The sequence below is a fragment of the Neolamprologus multifasciatus genome, chromosome 4 (assembly GCF_963576455.1).
Source record: "Neolamprologus multifasciatus chromosome 4, fNeoMul1.2, whole genome shotgun sequence".
NCBI classification, from domain to species: Eukaryota; Metazoa; Chordata; class Actinopteri; order Cichliformes; family Cichlidae; genus Neolamprologus; species Neolamprologus multifasciatus.
This window is the reverse complement of record NC_140442.1, coordinates 30783848-30807514: the sequence shown is the minus strand read 5'-3', so window position 1 is coordinate 30807514 and position 23667 is coordinate 30783848. Positions and strand designations below refer to the sequence as shown.

The 23667-nt window shown below is 42.3% G+C and overlaps 1 protein-coding gene and 1 long non-coding RNA gene across 2 annotated transcripts in view; one reads left to right on the top strand and one right to left on the bottom strand.

The window, feature by feature from the left end:
* Positions 1-23667, bottom strand: part of LOC146520819 (uncharacterized) — a 447384-nt gene that overhangs the window by 284772 nt on the left and 138945 nt on the right. The gene's annotated exons all lie outside the window — the stretch shown is intronic.
* On the top strand, positions 12957-21341 carry LOC146520825 (putative C-type lectin domain family 20 member A). Its single transcript, XM_085157083.1, has 5 exons — positions 12957-13103; positions 16320-16676; positions 16764-17090; positions 17161-17258; positions 17633-21341. Exons 1-5 carry the CDS (start codon positions 13067-13069, stop codon positions 17768-17770), a joined length of 957 nt encoding a protein of 318 aa, XP_085013209.1. The 5' UTR covers positions 12957-13066; the 3' UTR covers positions 17771-21341.

The window sequence follows — 23667 nt, the reverse complement described above, 5'->3', positions numbered from 1 at the left end:
TACTGTGGTAACACAACTGATCTGAAATCACACAAAAACATCAAATCCTGGTCGTAGTTATATTCGCTTTACTGTAAACACCACAAAGATGTTTAGTGAATAATTTGACTAAAGTTGAAATGCAAATATAAACTGTCAGATTTTAAAAACGTATGCACACAACAACAAAGTTATATACAACTATTTATCTAAGTCAATGCATTTAAAACTACTGAAACATCAATGAGAGAACAAGCAGGTGTCACAATAAGATGCCCCACAAATTATTTGTGTCAGTGAACCATACTAAAATTAACGGCAAATTAGTTTGTGGCCACAAGACAGAGGAGAACAGCACAGGGACAAAGCTGCAGGCCTGACAGCAGGAGGTGTATCACTGCTCCTGTTTCCACCTGGAGACAGTGTTTACACTGCAGTCTGCCTTTGTCACAGTCATTAGTGCGCTCACTGACACACAACAATCACTACACAACACACTCCCAACACGCTAAACATCACAAATCCCGCCCTCTCTCTCTCTTCCTAAACAACCACGTGTTGCCGCTTTTTTTAATTGGTTGACATGGTAGATTTTTCAACCAATAGGAAAGAGGCAGCATTTTTCTTTCTTTACTGTTTTTCATGCCGTCCTTAGAAAATGCTTCGTTTTTTTAACAATTTCTTGCAGCACAAACGTATCGATAGAATTCAGAAAAGCATCGCTTATTGTTGTGTGCCCACCTTATTACTAAATTAGGCAGAGCACTCTGAATTGAATCAGGACATAAAGCACGGTCTTTATCTTGCTTTATTGAATACTGTCCATCTAACAACTAGCCACTTAACGGGGCCTCCTTCGGACAACAACCTCCGGTTCAAAGGTCATCACATTAAGACATAGCCATATCAATACATGACATCCCCCTTTTCCTTAGATTCAAACTTTAGTCTTAATAACTTTGATGTCTTTTTTTCTCTTCAACATTGAACATTCTTTCTTGTCTTATTTTCTAACAATTATATTTTCTAATTGTCTCACCACACGTACCCTTTTTTCCCCCAATATATACATGTCGACATACACATATGAACTTGAAACTTGCCCATTTTCAGTTACCTCTTCACCTTAACATATTATAGTTTATTTCACCACAAAATCACGAAACCTCTCAGGTATCTTTTTAGCCCTCTGTGATCTACTTGATCTCTCTGGCCCCTGGGAGCCCTCTTGTGGTGTTGGAGTGAAGGTGTCAGTCTTTGTGTGTGTTTCACCTTCCTCCCTTTCAGGTATTGTATCGTAGTGTCCTTCTCTGGTCTCATTTGTCTCGTATTTCTTCACATGTGTGGTATTCCGGTGATAGCGAGCTCCTGTTGGTGATTCAATGATGACTTGGTTTCCAGTTCTGCTTACAACTTTGTGTGGTGTTGCGTTGAATGGTGTTGTAAACTTGTCCACTTTGTCTTGTTGAACCAGCACTGTGTCTCCCGTGCCAACTTTTGAATGCTCAGCTCCCCTTCGTTCATCAGCAGAAATCTTTGATTTTCCTTTCTGTTCAGCGTCTCTGTCACGCACGTCCAACTCCGTTGTTTTTGCCTCACTGATGTTCGGTAACTTTCCTCTCATTTTGCGGTTGAACAGGAGTTCTGCTGGACTTTTGCCCGTGGTTGGATGTTCAATGCTGCGATACACTGTTACATATTTTCTTAGCTCTCGCTTCCAGTCAAGTCCTTCGGCTTGTGCGATCCTGATTCTTTTCATCAATGATGCATTTTGATGTTCCACTTCTCCATTTGCTTGAGCCCATTTTGGTGTAGTTCTTATATGTTTGATTCCATTAGTTTCACAATATTCTCTGAACAGCTCAGATTTGAACTGTGGGCCGTTGTCAGATTTGATGGTAACTGGTAGCCCATGTCTGCTAAATATACAGTCAATAGAGTCGATGACTTTTTCAGCAGTTGTAGATGACATTACATCATACTCATAGTACCGACTGTAGTAATCTACCAGTACAAGTATTGAGTGGTTCGAAGGTAGCGGTCCCAGTAAGTCTACCGCCACATCTCGCCATGGTCCATCCGGTAAAACTGTGTTTCTCAGTGGTTCAGGTGGATCTGGTCTGGCTACTATTTGACATCCGTGACAAGCTTTACAAAACGTTTTTGCAGCTTTGTCCATCTCTGGCCACCAAACCTTTGTTCTGAGATGCTGTTCGGTTCCAACAATTCCTAAATGTCCTTCATGAGCCAGTGAAAGTGCTTGAGCTCTGAGGTTTTCTGGCAATACAATGCGAGTTTCCCGCAAAACTATGTAGCCGATGACACACAGTTCATTTGCAATGGGTGCATATGGTTTGCATTTTTCAAAATGTCCATTTTCAATAGCTCTTCGCACTTCTGTTAATTCTGAGTCTGTAGCAGAGGCTTCTTCAACCTCTCTTGTTGTGAGTGCTTTTGGAGTAGCATTAACTGCAACAAATCTCACATATTCTTCAGATTCATGCTTATGTATCTCTTTTGACATGGTGTCAGACAGCAGTCTTGACAGTGAATCCGCAATGTTTTGTTTTCCCGCAATGTGCACTACTTTAAAGTCATATGGTTGCAGTCTGAGAACCCATCTTTCTATGCGTGCACAAGGTTTAGATCTCTGGCTGTATATGACCTCTAATGGCTTGTGGTCTGTGATGAGGTCAAACTTCCTGCCATACACATATGGATGTAGTCTCTCACATGCCCATACCAGCGCTAGGGCTTCTCTTTCTGTTTGAGAATATCTTCGCTCACAGTCTGTTAAACTCCGACTTACGTAGCACACTGGTATCTCTTCTCCGTTCTGTATTTGTATTAGCACTGCGCCCAAACCTACAGGGCTCGCATCTGCTATGATTCTGGTTGAGGCTTCTTTGTCAAAATAGGCTAGGGTACCTGCTCTGGCTAACTCAGTCTTTAGTCTTTCAAATGCTTGCTTTTGTTCTGGCCCGAATGTAAACATAGTTTCTTTTCGAGTTAAACGTCTAAGTGGTTCAGAGAGTGTAGCAAACTGTGGTATGAACCTGCTACTGAAACCTACCAGTCCAAGAAAGCTTCTCACCTCAGTAGCATTCTTCGGTTCTCGGGCTTCCACCACAGCTCTCACTCTTTCGTCAGTTGGGCCGATGCCTTTCTGTGTCAGCAGTATTCCCATGAACACGAGTCTGTCCATGTTGAACTGACACTTCTCTGAGTTTAGTGTCAGGCCACAGTCAGAGAGTCTCTTCATCACAGCATGCAGGCGCTTATCGTGGGTTTCCTGGTCTGGTGCGTGTATGATTACATCATCTGAAATGTTCTCAACTCCTTCAATGCCAGCTAGTGCATTGGCGATCTCATGCTGATATTGCTCACTAGCTGATGAGACTCCAAATATTAGCCTTTTGTACCGGTATACTCCGTTGTGCACTGCAAATGTAGTGATCTCTCTTGACTCCGGGGTAAGCTCTAGCTGATGGTATCCCCACTTGAGATCGAGTTTGGTGAAGATTGCAGAGCCGTTTAGTCCTTGCAAGATTTCATCCACAGTGGGTATGGGGTATCTTTCCCTGATTATTGCCTCATTTGCTTTTCTCTAAGCACATTCTGATATCTTTGTCACATTTCTTTGGAAGTACCACTACAGGATTTACCCAAGGTGTAGGTCCTTCTACACGTTCTATAATGTCCATGTCGATTAGTTCATTGATCTTTTTCTCCACTGCATCCCTCAAATGATAAGGTATGCCCCTCAGTGGCTGTGCTACTGGTTTCACATTTGGATCAATGTACAGGCTGATCTGTTTGGTGTTTAGCTTTCCTACTCCTTTGAACACTTTTGGATACTTTTCTTTAAGAGTGTGCTTTAAATCTGTGACAGCCGCCACATTTTCACCTATTTTCAACACTTCTAACTTTATGGCAGTCTTTTTCCCCAGGAGTGGTTCACCATTACCTCTAATCACAATAAATTCAGCCTCTTCAGTCCTGTCACCAATCTTGATTTCACATCTGAATGCACCTTTAACCGTGAGTGCCTGTGCTGAGGAATATGCATATAAATTCCTCTGCTCTTTGGGTACATATGAGTGACATTTTATCTTTTCAGCTTTTAGCTTTTCCCATATGTTGTCTCCCATCACATTACTTGTAGCTCCAGAGTCAACTAACATTTTCAACTCTCTTCCCCCAACAGAAAAGTAAGTTTCTCAGGTACATTATCATCATTTACAGTAAATGCATAATCATCTTGTTCAACAGCATTCACATTTTGTTTCTTTTGTCTTTTGGTACGACACATTTTTGAAAAGTGGTCCTTACCATTACACTTGTGACATGTTTGTCCTCGTGCTGGGCATTATTATCATCTCTCATTTTTCCTTTTGGTCTGTTGTTCTTCTCTTTCTTTGCTGTAAAAATCCGGCTGACCGTGTCCTCTCCTTTCTTTTCCCCGGCGACGCTCATCGCCGCCATCTGCTCCTCCACGCGTTCACAGTGTGAAGCCACCTCCAACGAGCGAGTTAGGGTTAAGCCTGGACCCTCCTCAAGCAGCTTGCTCCGTACATATTCAGAAGTGCATTTACTCAGGATAGCGTCCCGTATCTGGTTATCATTGTCACCTTGAAAGTCACAGTCTTTTGCAGCTCGCCTTAAACGTGTACAAAATTGTTGCACAGTCTCACCTGGTGTTTGGGACAATTTGTGGAAAGTTTGGCGTGCATATGCTGCATTCACTTGAGGAACAAAATAAGTGTTGAGTGCAGTCACCGCAGCGGTGTAATCCTTTGCCTCTCCCGTCTGTGGTAGAGTGGAGAAGACGTCCTGCACGTCTTGTCCGGCCAAGTGCAGTAGAAGAGCGCGTCTCCGCTGTCTGATTGCGTCTGTAGCATTATCCGTCAAAATAAGACCTTTCCCATCAGCAAACAACTCGAAGGATGTTAACCACCGCGTCCATCTCGGTCCGAGCGTAGCTGGATCAGTGTAGCAGGCGAACGGTTGAATACCCGACTTTTCCATGTTAGCCCACAAGTTTTTCGCTAACACTGTGCCGCCGCTGGGTCTACTTCTCACAAAAACAAATCCAGGTCCATGTCATCCTCGTCGCCATTGTTGTGTGCCCACCTTATTACTAAATTAGGTAGAGCACTCTGAATTGAATCAGGACATAAAGCATGGTCTTTATCTTGCTTTATTGAATACTGTCCATCTAACAACTAGCCACTTAACGGGGCCTCCTTCGGACAACAACCTCCGGTTCAAAGGTCATCACATTAAGACATAGCCATATCAATACATGACACTTATGTATCTTCTTATTATAATTCTTTGCCGAAAAATAAAATGTAAATACTGATGTATAGTTTGTAGGACGGTCTTTCAACGCAGCTTGTTGCTATGTCAGCTTAAATGCTACTGACAGCAAGAAGTAAAGCCGTCCGGCCATGGGCTGAACCATCTGTTAATGGTGGAGGGGAGGTAACAGTATGCAATATATTCAGTGTTGGGGAGTAACGGAATACATGTACCGCCGTTACGTATTTAAAATACAAAATATGAGTAACTGTATTCCGTTACAGTTACCGTTTAAAAAGGTGGTATTTAGAATACAGTTACTTTGTTGAAATAAATGGATTACACGGCGGTACTTCCCTGTTTCATATTGTGGCGGGTCAGGACTGTTTGGGTTTTGTTTGACAGCTACGTTCTGTTGGTCCAGGCAGCAGCGTTACGGTTGCCATGGTTACAGGCTGACGCTCTCTCTCTGTGTGTTTCCTGGGTGAGAGAGGCCTTTTTGTTGTTGTTGTTGTTGTGCTAAGCTAACAGGCAGAATGCTACAGGTATAGCTCTAAAGAATGTAGCATCATGGGCAGTGTAGTCCGTGCTGCAGGGAGAATGGACTGCCATACACGTTATGTGTCTGTGAGCGAGGGAGGGAGAAAAAGGAAAAGTACGAGCTGTCATCGAGCAGAAACGGGAGCTGGAAGCATGTAAATATAATAATAACCACTGCAGCCAAGAAGAGAGCCTGACGAGCCCAGCTGTAAGTAAGCTATTAAGACTCGACTGTACACCGTGTTCGTGTTTTCCTCTGAAACAATAAGTTCTGTTGGAGCAGCCTTTCAACGCCTCTCTCTGTCTCTGCTAGCAAAGTTGACCCAGACAACAAAGTAAAGCTAGTTTTCAGCTACGAGCCGACACAGAACCCACCGTATTAGCCAGAGGTCCCTTTACTACGGTTCGGAGCCGCGGACCTTCAGTAACAGTAATAAATCACAGCAATAGTACATTCATGTAGTTGTAAACAGCATGATAATATATTAAGTAATCCAAAGTATTCAGAATACGTTACTCTCATTGAGTAACGTAACGGGATATGTTACAGAAAACATTTTGGGGCATGTAATCTGTAATCTGTAATGGAATACATTTTAAAAGTAACCTTCCCAACACTGCCGATGGCAAATGTAGCTGAAAAACTGAAGAAGTCGTGCATGCAGGGAAGGAAACACAAAATCATCTCAGCTGTCATACGGCGAGAGGCGGGGTCACTGCTGCAGGGGCATTTAATAGAAGTATACATTTTAGTCACGGCTCCATCCTTTTAAAATCCTCAACCAACTGAAGTCATTGTTGGAGATGAGTAAGAGGACCAGCCAATCATGTTGTTGCTATGGCAGCAGTACTAACCCCTGCATCATCATCATCATCCCAACAAGGTGAGCCCAGCTGTGTCCTCTCTGTAAAAAACAGAAAATGTCCTGGTAATTTTCTGTTTTTATGGAAATTGACGGACTTTTCCGTAAATGATGAAACAATAAATTTCTTTAGTATTTACAGAATACTCTCTGTAAGATCTACGGACATTTCCTTCGGCTATAAAACTGAAAATTCTGTTCAGTATATTTTCTGTATTGTTAACTGATATTTTCCATTAATATACAAAGTTGTGTTTATATTACCGATTACAGGCACTTCTTTTTACTGCAACTCATTAAATGTACATTTCTACACAATTACAACCTAATACACCATTTGCTCAAACATTTGTAAATTAAAACTTTGTAAATTAATCTGTGCGTAGTACACAATAACATTGGTACACTTACTGTTAAATATTCTTTTATTCTCCTCAACTCAGAAACTATCCTAAAATATAATGACTGTCGAGATCGGCTGTGTGGCAGGAACGGTGGACCCAAAATGCAGGACTCTCAGAGACGCGACTTAAACTCAAAACGCAGCTTTTATTGCTGGAAAAACTCTTCATGAAAATAAACACTTATAAAAACCTCAAAGGTGAAACTACGAGTGAAACAACGTTTCAAATTTTAACATTTTTATTTCCTTGAAATCAGTTTGTCCTCATGTAAATGTCTTTATGTACATTCATTCAAGTGGCTCCAAAGTGTTTCCTTCAAACACTTGACAAGAAAAATGTGATATTTAACGATATGCTAAGACTAAGACACAAATCAGACAAAAACAGATGCAGCGTGATCACAAACAGACACATGTTGGCTACATGTTGATGCTAAATGACTGAAATCACACGTGCAACACTTTCTACATATTTGACAACAGAAGAAAAACACAAACAAAGTTGGAATGTATTTTTGATTATTTTACATTTTTATTTTATGCCAAATTAGATTTTTAGCATAATCAAGCACCAAATCACAAAGTCTCCTCCCTGTTTGTACTGTAAGGTCAAAACCCTACAGTACTACAGAGAACCCCAACAATCAAATGATCCCCCTCTGAGCAAGCACGAGGCGACTGTGGGGAAGAAAAACTCCCTTTAAGAGGAAGAAACTTCCGACGGAACCGGGCTCAGAAGGGGCGGCCATCCGCTGCGACCGGTTGGGGGGATGGAAATCAAAAAGGAGACGAGATGGCGTGAACTACAGTTGTTAAAATTTGGATTTGGTGCTAAAATTCTGCTTCAAGATGTTAAAAGAAGCAGGGCGGCGGGGAAAAGCCAGGATGGTCATTTCAATCATCTCTGGCTTTAGTGAACCACCTAAAGGGTTTTCCCAGAGTTTTTCCCAACGCTGAAAAAAACCTGGAAATTTTGGACTTTTTGGGAGGACTGGGGATGACTCCGAGGAGCATTCTTAGATGCTTTATCAGAGCCTCATCAAAAGACAAATCCTTTGCCATTGCAGCCTTTAACACATTGTCTGGGGAGCCAAACTCCTTGATGAGGCATTTGGCCATTTTCTTGATGAACTTCTTCTTGTCATTCATCAGACTTGTGGCAGACTCTGTGCTGCTGAGTTCAGGCTGCATCACATCTCTCAGACGCTTCAGGACCGTGTCTACTTCTTTTGTAGTACATGCTGCCCTGGCAAAAAAGTGTTGAGTTGCAGGTTTTGATTTTCTGATGACTCTCATCATGAGGATAATGGCGAGGTCATCGGAAATTTTCTCAGCATCAGAAGATGACACTGACCTCATCTCTGACATGGCAGAGGAATCCTTGGGTGAGCCTGAAACATGGGCAGAGCGTTTTTGGGGAGAAATGCTCCCAGATTTTGGTGTCTGATCAGGTTCCACGGAGCATTTTTCTGGGGTAATGCTCCCAGATTTTGGTGTCTGATCAGGTTCCACAGAGCATTTTTCTGGGGTAATGCTCCCAGATTTTGGTGTTACGGGTAATGGAACAGGGTCTCTTCCACTGCCAATTGAATCTGTGCGCGTTTCCTTTGTCGGCGTCCTCGTTCTTTTAATAATTTTCTGGATGTCTTCCACAGCCACAGAAACTTTGTCCTGAATCAGCTGATCTTGGCTGTCGTTCTCCACCCAGAGTAACAGCTTTTGTACAAACTTCTCTACTTCGTCTTCTATGAGCACATAGAGGACTTCGGCAGAAAAGGGACGCTGTGATCCATGTGCTGCTTGTGGAGTCCTGCAGATGACGGTGTCTGAGAGGGATCTACCCATTACAGGTTCGGGGACTTGATACAGTCGATCCGTCATAAGTAGATCAAAGACTTTTGCGGTTAACTCCACAGTAAAATCTCTGGTTCCTCCACTAGTTAATTTCTCATATAACTGATTAACGTCTGATCTAATGGCCTCAAAGTTGACGGGAGAGGAACGAATGTAACGGAGCAGTGTGTTTCGGGACGGGGCTCGATGAGCCTCTGTACTCTGGGACCCTGGGAGGATACCTTCATCTGAGGGCACTGCGTTACCTTTGGGGTACTTGCAAATGTTTTTTAGACAAACCAAAAAATTTCTGTTTGCCTTTATTACTTTTCTCAGCTCTTTTGTGATTTTTTCAAATTGTTTTCTCGCAAACATGGCAAAGCGCTGTTTGCGTTTGAGCTCGGAGTGAGAGGTGGATGGCAAACATCTGGAGAAGAAGTCTCTCAGCATGCTGATAAGTAATCCTGCATTAAAGGCAGGTTTGGGTAAGCTGCACCTCTCACAGCGCTCTTCACTGGGTTTAAGCTGTTCACTGCTTAAATCCATGTTGTGAAGTATCTCTGTTAGAGTTTCTTCCTCATCTTTATCTGTCATCTCTCCACCTGAGCTCCTCGATGACAGGATCACAGAAATCTCTGCGATTGCTAATTTCACGGACATCTCTGAATCCGTATTTTCTGTACCGGAATCAGAGCCGCTCGACGCGCACCGGCAGCGCAGCTTACGCGCTACATGCCTTTTAAGGCACGAGGCAGCGTGGCAAACCATGCGGTGCAGCTTTTTAATGTTACTACATTTGCCGCTCACATAAACGGCGGGGTCTTGCGGGAGATCGGGGCTTTCTCTAATGAGTTTGACCGTTGAGCTGACCTTTTCGGAGATCTCCTCCTCAACCATCCGTGTCAGCTCGTCAGCGCTCTCATGTCGCTGTTCCCTGACGTTAAGAGCGCCGGCGATGGCGGCTGAGATGGAGACTCCGAGGCACGGGCTTATTTTCCCCGCATCTTCCTTCCTCATGCGATCCTGAATAACAGGAAGGGCATTTTTGAGGATTCTGACAGAGGCGATCTGAATGATTTCACAAATCATATCAGCGAGCACCGCTCGGACGCCTGAGTCGCATGTGCCACCTTCTATCGCGCTCCACTGAGCTCCAGAGAGCCTTTCGAAGCACCTGTTGATAGGTGGCACAATCTGGTCTGGTGTGACCAGGACAGTATTGTCATTTACACTGCGTGTTGACATGGTTGTAAAGTACTTTAGATTTTCTGGGTTTGAGAGAACCGCTGGATAATTTCCTTGTTTGGGAGAACGCCGACTGTTGAACTTGCAAACAGATGAGCAGTAATGTTTCTGTGTGAGAGCCGCTATTTAAGGCTTTCCCTGCCTGTGACGTGGCTGTGACGATCAACGCAGAAGCTAATTCCTTTGATCTGCCAGTAACGTCACACAGAACGCACGAGCACGCGGATAGAAGCCGCGCGCTCACCATATCCCAGGATTCACTGCGAGTCAACGGTTGAAGAAAAATGGCGGGCGGCCGAAGTGAAGCGCAGAAATACCGTCTTCAAAGTAAGCGCTGGGCTTTTATCTCACTTCAAATATACCGCGGAACAAATGTTAGCGTAATGAAAAGTCTTAAAAAGTCACGTTTAGCGACCCTTCGGCTAAGTTACGTGACGTTGGTGATATCGCCGTTTAACGCGCTCTTTGGTCCGTTAGTTCAGGTTTCTGCCGAAGCTCCGTCTGTTTGTCGCTGTGAAGCCAAACGTACTTAAACGGTTCAGGAAACACCGAGCAGACGGTTGAGCAAATATCTGGCCCGCGAACTGCGGTGAGGACGCAGACTCAAGCATGCTGTGCTGCAGTTGGTCCTTAAAGAGCTCTCATCCTGTATAAAGCACTAATAATGAGACAGACAGTAGATGGAGAAGTCCTCCTCCTGTTTCCTGCGGTTGTTGTCAGGCTTATATCAAACAACCTGAGTTTGTCACCTTTGTTATAAAGACCAACACTCTGCAGGATCCTGTTTCTCTCTGATTAAAACACATAAAGTGTGTCTTTGTGATGATACGAGAAAACTGTGTTTTCATCCTGCACGTTCACATATTTGATGAACTTCTGCTGCTTTTGTTGCTGACTGCTGTGGTTGATTTCCTTCTGCAAGTGTCCAGAGTCAGAAGAGCCTGAGAAGGTGAGAGGAGACGGAGGCTCTCCACCCCTGATGAGACACCAGGACAGATCCAGGACGGTGTGTGAGGAAGAGGAGGAGGAAAAAAACATTGAAAACACTTTCTCGATATTTGCTTCCTGTATCTGCAGAAGTATCTCCAACACAAACTGTAACAGCTGCATACAGGAACCACTCACTGCTGTTTGTCCTGCAGGATCTGCAGGGAACGAAGGAAAACTAAGGGAACCACAGACAATAATGCTTTGATTTATCCAGAATATATTTAGTTCAAATATTGTTTTCATCACAGTGGGATTGTGCTGGTTTCAGTGGGAAAAGTGTGCAGCTTATTTAAACACAAAGTTGTCCCTTCATAAAGTGTCATTATTTTATAAAGATGTCATGTTTCTGTATCATCTCTCTCCTGTTAGAGCCTCCAAACATCAGCCTGTTTAATGCTCTCATATCTGCAACATCTTAAGTAAATTATACTGCACAGTTTTGTAATCAATAAAAGAATATTTACATATTTACATCAGTTTGTCTTCATTTCATCTGAAACACACACGGATCAAATCTCTGACTTTATTTTTGGGATATTGTCCTTAAATATAACTAAAGCTTTCACACAGGGGTCATAAATGATATGAGATAGAAATAAATACCTTGAATTTTGACTGAAATGTCATATTTGATTCCACCACTGAGCTTTCTTTGTCCAGGATCAGGATGGGTTTTATTGCCAAATGTTATGCTATACAAATGCAGACCATTTAAAAAGTTTCACTCTTCTTTTAAACTCCTTGGTATTTCTTTGTGAAGCACTTTGTGATCTTCGCATTGTGAGGCGCTACACAAACAACATTTTATTTACTTTCAGTGAAATTTAGTGGTGACTTTACAATCGGTGCATTTTATTTGTATGTGACTGAGCCTCCATCTTTGGAAGTGGTGCTGTGTGAGACTCTCAAAGCAAGCTTTGCACTTTTAGAGGAGATGCACTAAAACTAATATCATTAAAAACACGCTGAAGCCAAACAAACAAAGAACAAAATAAAAACTATTTGTTCTCTACGATTGGAACTGACATGTGAAATGTGTCGGGTTGTGTCTTCGTCATCACTGATTTGTTTGGAGGAGTCCAGCTTGAACGCTCTTTTGTCCCAATTCTAATAATGACAACATTAGTCAAATAAGACTGAAGTGGTCGGGATCAGCGCTGTATCCATGCAAACACATGCACAGCAAGCAAACCTCGGCCTTGGATTCAAATGAAGACACAAACATTTCCAAGTGCGTCCATCTTTGCTGATGATGCAGCAGACACGCTGACCTCCAGTCAGGAGGAGGAGGAGCACGTTCTTCCTCTCACAGACACTGAAGCCTGAAACCGAACCGTTTACTGCGTTTAGCCTCAGTCCTAGTTTCATAGTTCGACGCCCGTGACCTCGTCTAGCTCCAGTTCACAGCCCGTTCTGCCAGACGTCAGTCTGTTTGCATCTGTAATAACTTTGAATAAGTCATCTTCAGTTAACGACTCTGAGCATCTTTAATCAAATGCACTGTAATGACCACTGGGCTGCTTTTACAAAGTCCCTGATGGATGTGGGAGGAGGAGCGAGGATGACATTTATATCAGAGGAAGAGTTCTGACTGTCACAGCTGCACAGACGTCTCATCGTGTCGGTATGTTATTCATATGTTTGATTTATTTGATAATCTCACACATTCATTATCTGCTATTCTAATAATCAAAATGATGATAAGTGAACGAAGACAACAGTTTTAAAGTTGAACGTTTCAAATGTTAAATATGTTTGATAGTTTTGTTTGAACGATCAGATTAGATAGAAATGAGTGAATGACAGAGACGTCTGCCTCTTTGTTGATGCTGCTTTAAGTGTTGTGATTAATAATGAACGAGCAGATGAGATTCATGAGGACGTCTTCACAGTTTTTCAGCTCTCAGTCATGAAGAGGTGTGGACTGATCCTGCTGCTGCTCTCAGGTCTGTAGACTCATCTCAGTCGCCTCATTTATAGTTTGAATAAAACGTTTGACATCAGAAAATCAAAGAAAGCACAAAGTGAACTGCTCCATAGGGATTATTTTAAAGGTGTCTGTAAACGAGCTTCAAGCAGTCACAGAAACACTCGTACAATCTCCAAAGATCTTTGTCATGTCAACTAAACTTCTAAAGGTTTCTTTGGCTCCAGTTAGAAGTTTGATTGACAGTTTAATAGTCAGCAGTTTGTAACAGTTTGTATAAAGTTCAATTCAATTCAATTCAATTTTATTTATATAGCGCCAAATCACAACAAATGTCGCCTCAAGACGCTTCATAGATACAGAGAAAAGCCCAACAATCATATGACCCCCTATGAGCAGCACTTTGGCGACAGTGGGAAGGAAAAACTCCCTTTTAACAGGAAGAAACCTCCGGCAGAACCAGGCTCAGGGAGGGGCGGCCATCTGCTGCGACCGGTTGGGGTGAGAGAAGGAAGACAGGATAAAGACATGCTGTGGAAGAGAGACAGAGATTAATAACAGATATGATTCAATACAGAGAGGTCTGTTAATACATAGTGAGTGAGAAAGGTGACTGGAAAGGAAAAACTCAATGCATCATGGGAATCCCCCGGCAGCCTACATCTATTGCAGCATAACTAAGGGAGGATTCAGGGTCACCTGGTCCAGCCCTAACTATATGCTTTAGCAAAAAGGAAAGTTTTAAGCCTAATCTTAAAAGTAGAGATAGTGTCTGTCTCCTGAATCCAAACTGGAAGCTGGTTCCACAGAAGAGGGGCCTGAAAACTGAAGGCTCTGCCTCCCATTCTACTTTTAAATACTCTAGGAACAACAAGTAGGCCTGCAGAGCGAGAGCGAAGTGCTCTAATAGGGTGATATGGTACTACAAGGTCATTAAGATAAGATGGGGCCTGATTATTTAAGACCTTGTATGTGAGGAGCAGGATTTTGAATTCAATTCTGGATTTAACAGGAAGCCAATGAAGGGAAGCCAAAACAGGAGAAATATGCTCTCTCTTTCTAGTCCCTGTCAGTACTCTTGCTGCAGCATTTTGGATTAACTGAAGGTTTTTCAGTGAGTTTTTTGGACTTCCTGATAATAATGAATTACAGTCGTCCAGCCTGGAAGTAATAAATGCATGAACTAGTTTTTCAGCGTCACTCTGAGACAGGATATTTCTAATTTTAGAGATGTTGCGCAAATGGAAGAACGCAGTCTTACATATTTGTTTAATATGTGCGTTGAAGGACATATCCTGGTCAAAAATGACTCCAAGGTTCCTCACAGTGTTACTGGAGGCCAAGGTAATGCCATCCAGAGTAAGAATCTGGTTAGATACCATATTTCTAAGCTTTTCAGTGCCGAGTACAATGACCTCAGTTTTATCTGAGTTAAGAAGCAGAAAGTTAGTGGCCATCCAAGTCTTTATGTCTTCAAGACATTCCTGCAGTTTAACTCATTGGTGTGTGTTATCTGGCTTCATGGACAGATAGAGCTGGGTGTCATCTGCATAGCAGTGAAAATGTATGCTATGTCTTCTAATGATGCTGCCTAAGGGAAGCATGTATAATGTAAACAGAATTGGTCCTAGCACTGAACCCTGTGGAACTCCATAATTAACCTCAGTGTGTGAAGAGGACTCCATTTACATGCACAAATTGGAGTCTATTAGATAGATATGATACAAACCACTGCAGTGCAATACCTGTAATACCTACAGCATGTTCTAATCGCTCTAATAGGATATTATGGTCAACAGTATCGAATGCTGCACTAAGGTCAAGAAGGACAAGCACAGAGATGAGTCCACTGTCAGAGGCCATAAGAAGATCATTTGTAACCTTCAATAAAGCTGTTTCTGTGCTGTGATGAACTCTGAAACCTGACTGAAACTCTTCAAATAAACCATTCCTCTGCAGATGATCTGTTAGCTGTTTGACAACTACTCTTTCAAGGATTTTTGATATGAAAGGAAGGTTGGAGATTGGCCTATAATTAGCTAAGACTGCTGGGTCTAGAGATGGCTTTTTGAGTAAAGGTTTAACTGCAGCCAGCTTGAAGGCCTGTGGTACATAGCTGATTATTAGAGATAGGTTGATCATATATAAGATTGAAGAATTAATCAATGGCAGGACTTCTTTGAGCAGTTTTGTAGGAATGGGGTCTAAAAGACACGTTGATGGTTTGGAGGAAGTAATTATTGAAGTTAACTCAGAAAGATCGATTGGAAAAAAAGAGTCTAACTTAACATCAATGGAACTAAGAGTAGCTGTAGATAATATTACATCTGTGGGATGATTATTGGTAATTTTTTCTCTAATGATAAAAATTTTATTTGTGAAGAAGTTCATGAAGTCATCACTAGTTAACGTTAAAGGGATGGTTGGCTCAACAGAGCTCTGACTTTTTGTCAGCCTGGCTACAGTGCTGAAGAGAAACCTGGGGTTGTTCTTATTTTCTTCAATCAGTGATGAGTAGTAAGCTGTTCTGGCTTTGCGGAGGGCTTTCTTATAAAGCAACAAACTATTTCTCCAGGCTAAATGATGATCCTCTAAATTTGTGACACGCCATTTCCTCTCCAGATTACGAGTCATCTGCTTTAGGGTACGTGTTTGTGAAGTGAAGTAAAAGAGTAAAGAAAGAAAGGAGGGAAGAGAGAGTGCATGGACGTGGCTGTTTGTGTGCACTGCTGAGAAAAACACGTCTTGATTTAATTTTCTGTGTAGAAATCTGACTGAAAGCCTGAAACGCTGCAAACCCGTCAGCTCGCTGAAAGAGATCCTGACTGCTTTTAGCACGTCCGTGTGCACGTGTTGTTCAGCTTTGAGCCTCGACCGCTAACACGTCGTTTTCCTTCATTGTGCACACTGAAGAGGAAAAATCGTCCAAATACATGTGCAATAAGGCCAGAGTGAAAAACAAGCTTAGCACTGTTAAAGCAGCTTTTTAACCTGATGTGAGAGTTTCGCCCTGCAGCAGGAAACCAGTGTGTAGGTGTCCACAGGCACCGTAAACACCTTTTAACCAGTACACGAGTTACACATCCTTTGAAGGACACATATATTAACATGTCTTTAAAGATGTCAACAAAACATTCGCGTTGTGGTCGTATGTAAAGAATTTATTCTCCTGATGACTAAAATAGTCGAGCTGAGGTGAGTCTGTGACCGCGCTGACTGACTCGTGTCCTCTCAGGTTACGTGATGGTCTGCCATCTTCAGTCTGGTCAGTTAGTCAGACAGCTCTACTTCATTAACGTGACAAAGTCCTGGAACGATGCTCAGCAACACTGCAGAGATGAGTACATTGACCTCGCCATCGTTAACAGCTCAGCTCTCATCCAGGAAGCTCAGAAAAGGGCGGGGAGCACCGAGGCGTGGATCGGACTCTCCAGGAGCTGGAAATGGTCTCAAACTGGTCCAGTTCAGTCATCCTGGTTTAATTCGTGGTACCCGGGACAGCCAGGGACTGATGAGTGTGTGATAATAGCTGGATATGGATCATGGTTCACTTCACCGTGCTCAGCTTATTATTACTTTGTCTGCTATGACGGTGAGTGTTTCAGACTTTGGTTCCAGGGTTTGACAAACTGAACATTTCAGCTGCAGGTTTGAATCCAGCTGATCGTTTGTCTTTCAGCTGCGACTAACAAACACATCCTGGTCGAGATCTTGATGACCTGGTCTGATGCTCAGTCTTACTGCAGACAGACGTACACAGACCTGAGCACCATCAACGACACGCAGGACAACAGCCGGGTCACTAACACGATGCCATCTTATTATTTGAGTTGGATTGGACTGTACAGAAAATACTGGACGTGGTCAAACTCGAGCACAGCCTCCAACCTGCTGTGGGGGCCCTGGCAGCCTGACAACAGTCTAAACTGTGCCACAATAGTCGGATCAACAGGCTCCTTCAACAGTCGTAACTGTGATGACCAACGCCCCTTCCTCTGCTCCAGAGGTGAGTCTGTCCTCTGTGTTTCTGCACAGTCTGGTCCTCCTGGGCTCATCAGCCTTTTCTTTCTCTGCAGATGTCAAACCTTCAGTCCTGAGGTCAGTGAAGGTTCAGCTGAGGGCGGGATCTGCAGACCTGAACGACCCCACAGTGCAAGAATCTATCCTGCAGCAGGTCAGAGGTCACACGGCCCCGATACAAGGAACAGACCACTGTAACTACTGTGAAATGATAGAGAGCAGTGAGTCTGTGCAGGTTCAGGGACACGTGACAGCACACAGCTGCAGAGATACGGGGCTCGTTTAATGCAATCCCAACGATTTGTATTATTTAACCTTTTTTTAACTGGTAACTTGAAGATTTAATTTCAGATTACTGTGAGGAGACGAAGTGAACCAATGACAGGCAACGAGGCCTAATTCTTCAGTTTCATCCCCATCAGTTCATTTAGCTGTTCAGAAACAGCACGAACAACGTTTTCTGCTCACTACAGAAACAACGGCTGATAAATGAGGAGCTTCTGTTAATGTGAGAAAACTGTGTTTCAGGTGAGGGAGAAGCTGGTGGAGCAAGGGATCAGAGAGGAGGTGAAGCTGAGGTGGAGGACGCAGCCTGATGGGAAGGTTTTCCACAGAGAGGAGGAGACAGCCGGTTACTGTGAGGAGGAAGACTGTGGGTCGGTTTAGTCTGAACGTTATTGGCTGATGTTCCTCAGATGATCTGCTGTGTAATTCAACTTATTTCCATCTCTGTACTCTGACTGCTGGACTGTAACAGCGTAGCTTTGCATGACTGACAGTTGGAAATCATCCTTCTTTATCCTGAGCTCAGATCAGAGTGTCTGATGTTTTATGCTTCTTTGTTTCTTCTGATTGGTGAAGCTAAAGTTTGCAGGTGAGCAGGTGAGCGGACCTCCTGTGTCTCAGATATAAATGTTCATGATATCCTGTCTCTACATATGAAAGTTCAAGAGGAGAAAAAGGTGAAACTGAGTGTTCAGAGCAGCCTGATGTCTGAGCTTTTTGACTTCATACTAGAGATGGACCGATTACTGACCCAAATTACTGGATCGGATATCGGAGAGAAATAAAAAATGTAATCCGATCCATTAAATATCGAAAAAGCTCCTCACAAAACTTGCGACACGGCGCAACTCGGCTCATAATCGTAGCAAGTAGGAGCAGTGTAGTCCCGTGATAGAGCGGCTGTTTGTGTTTGCAGCCTCAAACCAGCATTTCATCTCCGAGGAAGTTTTCCCAGAGAGAAGCATTCCTGCGTTAAGCTTAACAACCGATATATGGAGCGACTGCCTCTCTCTCTCTCTCCCTCTCTCTCTCTCTCTCCTGCTGCTACTTCAATCATGAAACTGATCAATGATCAGCTGATCGTCTCTCTTGTTTGTTTTTGGTCCACTTTGCACCAGAAAGAGGAAACCAGCGGCTGAACAACAGCAGCACGTTTAAGCTTGATCAGCTGTTGTTAGAATTTATTTAATATTATTTCTACACCAGGATCTTTTTCTACAGCTGACGGCTGGTAACTGTGCAGGGACGGATCTAGCAAAGTTTAGCCAGGGGGGCCGATAGGGCATGAACAGGGGGCACAGAGACATACTTTTCTTTCTTATTCTCATTTAAAATGTCGAGCTTTTAATAAATAATTATCTGACTCTTACACCCAAAGTTTTAATCTTGTGTAAAATATATAGAAGTCCATTACTGTATATAGTAACTGTTAAGTCTAATATACCCTAGTAAGCTATAGTACTTTTTCCTTTGGGAAGATACCATCTGTGCAGTCTGCAGTTCTGTTGAAGAAAGATGTTGAATCTATTTAATTATTCTTGAAAAATAATTTATTTCTGTGAATTTTTTCCCACCCTGCATCAAATTTAATTTGATTACGTCGATTAAGCATCATGAGGTGGAGGGTGGTTCCCTATTTTCTTTTGCTGGGAGTTTGCAACCCTATTAGTTAGGTTGCTTAATATTTCTGCTAAGTACTCTTTAAAACACCAGAATAGGGAGGATGGAGCAGGTTTAAGTTTATTAGATTGATCAGTGTTGCTGATCTATGAAATATTTTGGGTGCAGTGTGTTTTTTTTTACATACAGGTATAACAGAATAGCTTTAGTGTTGTTGTTTAACTTTAGTATGAACTTATACAAAAAGCAGCAAGATATTTAAAAAACAGTTTTATTGATTAAAACTATCGGCAGATATCCAAATTTATGATATCGGTATCGGACATAAAAAAGTGGTATCGTGCCATCTCTACTTCATACTTTATATTTCAAATGAGCTCCCAGCAATATAACAGTAGACATGTCGTATATGTCAGTGAATCGGGCATTTATGCTCTATTATGATATTAAATATACATTTTTCTGTCTCAGAAATGTCTCTGCTGCTGTTTGAGTCTGTAAACTACAGTCATGGCTCTGCATCATCTTCATTGTAAACTCTATTCAATAAAGTCTATTGATATTTTATTGTCCTGTCAGAACTTTCAGTTGCTTCATTTTTATGCTCTTATTTTGAATCTGATGCCAGTAACACACATCATAAAGGCTGAGACAACATGAAGTTTAATGCTAAAAAATAAGACGTCTCACATACAGTGAAGCTGATTGGTGGGACAGCAGTCACATGACTGGCTATGAAATCCCAGACAGACAATCCAACAGTTTGTGAAACATCTGAATGTAAAATGCTGAAAACTTCTGCTGCTCATCTGTTCACAGAAAAATCTGTGAAAGCGACGAGACAGCTGTGTGACGTCATTTTCAAAATCAATTCAGATCAAATATTTTCTGTTTCACAGTCTGATAAAACTCCACATTAAGACCAGAGTACCTGTCCACACAGCGGTGCATTCACTGCTGCACACACACACACACACACACACACATTAGAGCAACAAAAGCCCAAAACAACAGGAAACAGATTAAAGCTAATCTATGAAATGAGTTTTCAGCAGTCGCTGCCCTGACATGGACATGGCTGATGTGTTTACAGATGCATGTCTTTATTTTTCCTTTTCATAGTGATCATGTGTTTTGAATAATTGTATTGTTTGTTATATTTTCTCTTTTACTGTGGGAGGGGCTTTCATGAGAATGAAATAAAGTAAATGATGGGCTGAGGAAAGCTGTTCCAAAGTTGGGAGCTGTGACTCTGGATCGGTTTAGTCTGCCCACCAGGAAGTGACTGATCAGCTGATTTTTAATGGCTGATGTTCACAGGTTGACTTGACTCTTTTTTATCTTTAGAAAAATGCTAGTTTTGTTGGACAATAACATTTTTGTTATTCAGTAGAAAAACTCTGAGTGGTAATGATCGAGTTTTCCTTCAGGACTTCATCATTGTTACTGAAAATGTGTGACTGACCATTTAAAAGTCCAACCTTTCACCTCCACAGTAACAGTTTTAGACCACGCATGGCGCCATCTGCTGGCCAAACCTTCACATTGCACTACAAGAATAAAGACGATGTCGTGTGCATCCTGGTAACTGCGGCTTGTTTACAGACTCTATTAATATACTGTGTGGAAATGTACAGAAGATTCTTTGTTTTTGTTTGTTTGTTTGTTTTGTTGCATTCAGTAAGACCTGAAATTAGAGACTGCACTTCTATACAGTCAGATTTCTTCCAACCAGACCAGCTGCCCCCTGTTGGCCTGTAGAAAGAATGCAGATTCAAAGCTTCACGTTCAGATGCACCAACGTCCATCCTTTATTTACAGCCTATGGGTGTAATGGCCGCCATAGCAGTGGGTATCAGTGTGTTTACAGTTTTGTTTACATGTGAACAAAAAGAAGAACAGGACAGTAACTACATGCAACCAAAGACGTGATTGGCCAATGCATGTGGACTACAAATAAATATGTATATAAATAAATAAAAGCATCTTTCACCATTTTTGTTCATTTACCCAATTTTTTGCAATAAGTCATCCTCTGCCCACTGTGTCCACAGAGGACGTGTCCACCTATAAAAGTGTGGGGGCTCAGCAAACTCCAACCCCTCCACCACTGAGGATGTAGGCCCATCCTTCCTGTACACTCAGTGAGCCGATACACACCAACGTTGATTTTCTCACAAATAATTATTCTAATAAAAATAATTATTCAGTCGACACACCGCAGTAGGTTTGTTATACTAAAAGCAGTCACAGGTTTATTAACATTGAGATGATCAGATGGTTTACAGTCAATAAAAACATGTTAGCAACATTCAGAGTGAATATAAATGATGTTAAAAACAAAACATCACAGTTTTAGCTAAGAGATGAAGTCTAAATGAGAAGTAATTTATAAGACTGTGTTAACTCCAGGATTACATTAAAAAAGACATTGATTATGTTTGTGTTTTTGTAAGAGTGCAGTCATGTCGGTGGACTTTCCCTCTGCTCGACCTGTGACAGTCCAGCTACGGAGGACCAAAGCTGACTTCATGAAAATAAAGTAATACAGCTGATAAAAACAACTCATATAAACACTTTGAAATACAAACGAAAACATACACAATTTAATTCCTTTTAAACACGTTTTCATGCTCTTTGTTCATCATTTTAAATTCATGTATTACTTTTATAGAACCTTGAAAATATTATTTCAGTATTTTATGATTCGAGATCAGTTTGAATGAGTCGGGCTTCAACTTCCATCCAGCGTGATCTCAGGCACAAAGCACTCCAACAACTGGTCCAGAATAACAGAGAGGAGGATGTGACCTGCTTCATTACTGTTAGCGTGAAGGAGTTTTATTTCATATTTTTTTGCTTCTCTTGTATGCTTAAGGTGGAGAAGAGGGTGGATGTATCCATCCATCCTCTTCCCCTTATCCTTTTCAGGGTTGTGGGGGGGCTGGAGCCTATCCCAGCTGTAATGTTAATTCAATATTATTAATATAATACTGACTCAAATCACTTTTTTATTTCTTTTCATGCAAAGTGTGTTTTATGATTGTTTAAGGAGCTGTCAGTGCACAAAGACTCGATTAGTCTGATTATTACCTAACGTGGGACGTTCTGCTGACTGATGGCAGTTCGATGAAGAGGAGCCCATAATTAAATCACCTCTGCAGCGCCCTCTGCTGTGCAGATGACTGCATATACAGTTGGTTTCCAGTGATGCAACAAAAAGCAGAATTCTTTACGACAACTTTCAGAAATATCATCAAACTTTAAGCTAAAGGAATCAGTTGCTTTGTCATTTCTAATAAAAGCATGTTCGAGCATCAGCGTGAAATCTACAGGGTGGGCCATTTCTATGGATACACCGTAATAACATGGGAATGGTTGGTGATATTAAAGTCCTGTTTGTGGCACATTAGTATATGTGAGGGGGCAAACTCATATCGTAATTGAAGCACACCTTTCAGTGTGCATGAATTCGCTGGAGTCTCTGCTCTTCCTCTCCTGACGTGGGTCAGAGCGCAGGCAGTAAAGAACAAAATGTGCATCGAGGAAACTCGCGCCACCGGTGTCACTCTCCCCCTTTACACGTACACCACTCCAGCACACAGCAGCGGTCTAAGCCAGCATCTCGAGGATCTTAACGACACCCTGAGATTCAGTGTTTGGAGCTCATACGCGGTTCCCATTACGACCTCTTTAGACAGACATCATTACGCGGGGATTTCCATTGAGGACGGCACGAGAATATATATATTGGTTCAGGAGAGTTCATTACACCAACCCACAGCTTAGTTTAATGAACTTGCTTGGCACTCTTACTGATGTGAGTGATGTTGCCCCTTTTTTGTGCTGCAAAAATTGCCGTTTGTGCTGCTATAATTTCAAAAATATTAATAAAATAATGTCTTGATGCGTGCTCAATCATCCAGGTAAGTAAATCAGTTAAAAAAGGTTGATTCTGTTCATCTGGACATTTTCAGTGGGAGAAACATTTCATCACTCATCCAAGTGACTTCTTCAGTCTCAGCTGACTGCAGGTTTCCACAACCTTATAAACAGGACATTTGCACAGCGAATTAAACTAGCACCACTGAATGAACAATGGGCTGTGGGGTTAGTTCCATGATTGTTAGTATGCAAATTCTTATGACCATTGATCAATGACTACTAATCCAATACACAGATTCTCTAATGGCCATGAGTACCATTCACAGAGAGTTGGGGAATGGCTGCAATCACAGCATTGTAAGATGGTGACAGATGTACCCCTGGGCCCCTTCTCGATTCAGAGATGGTCAGCATCCTGACAGCCTGATGGACGAAGCTCTTTCAGTCTGTGGGTTCTGGCCCGGAGGCTCTTCAGTATCCTTCCTGATGGCAGCAAACTGAAGAAGCTGTTGAAGGGATGACTGGAGTCACCTGTAATGGAGAGGACCTTCCAGGTGAGGCAGGCGCAGTAGATCTCCTGGGGAGGGAGGCAAGAGAATTCCCCACAATCCTCTCCGCTGCTCTCACTACCCGTTGTCATTTTTTCCTGCAGGACCCAGTGCAGGAGTCATACCACACAGTGATGCAGCTGGTGAGGAGAAACATAATGTTTTTCTAAATATAAAGAAATGTCAATGATTAAAACTCACATTGATCACAAATTATGATTGATG

Bases quoted from the DNA above. Each gene is read 5' to 3' on its own strand.
- LOC146520825 (XM_085157083.1), top strand. From the start codon at position 13,067: ATGAAGAGGTGTGGACTGATCCTGCTGCTGCTCTCAG. The intron at 13,104-16,319 runs GTCTGTAGACTC...GTGTCCTCTCAG, and splicing joins GATCCTGCTGCTGCTCTCAG to GTTACGTGATGGTCTGCCAT. The intron at 16,677-16,763 runs GTGAGTGTTTCA...TTTGTCTTTCAG, and splicing joins TTACTTTGTCTGCTATGACG to CTGCGACTAACAAACACATC.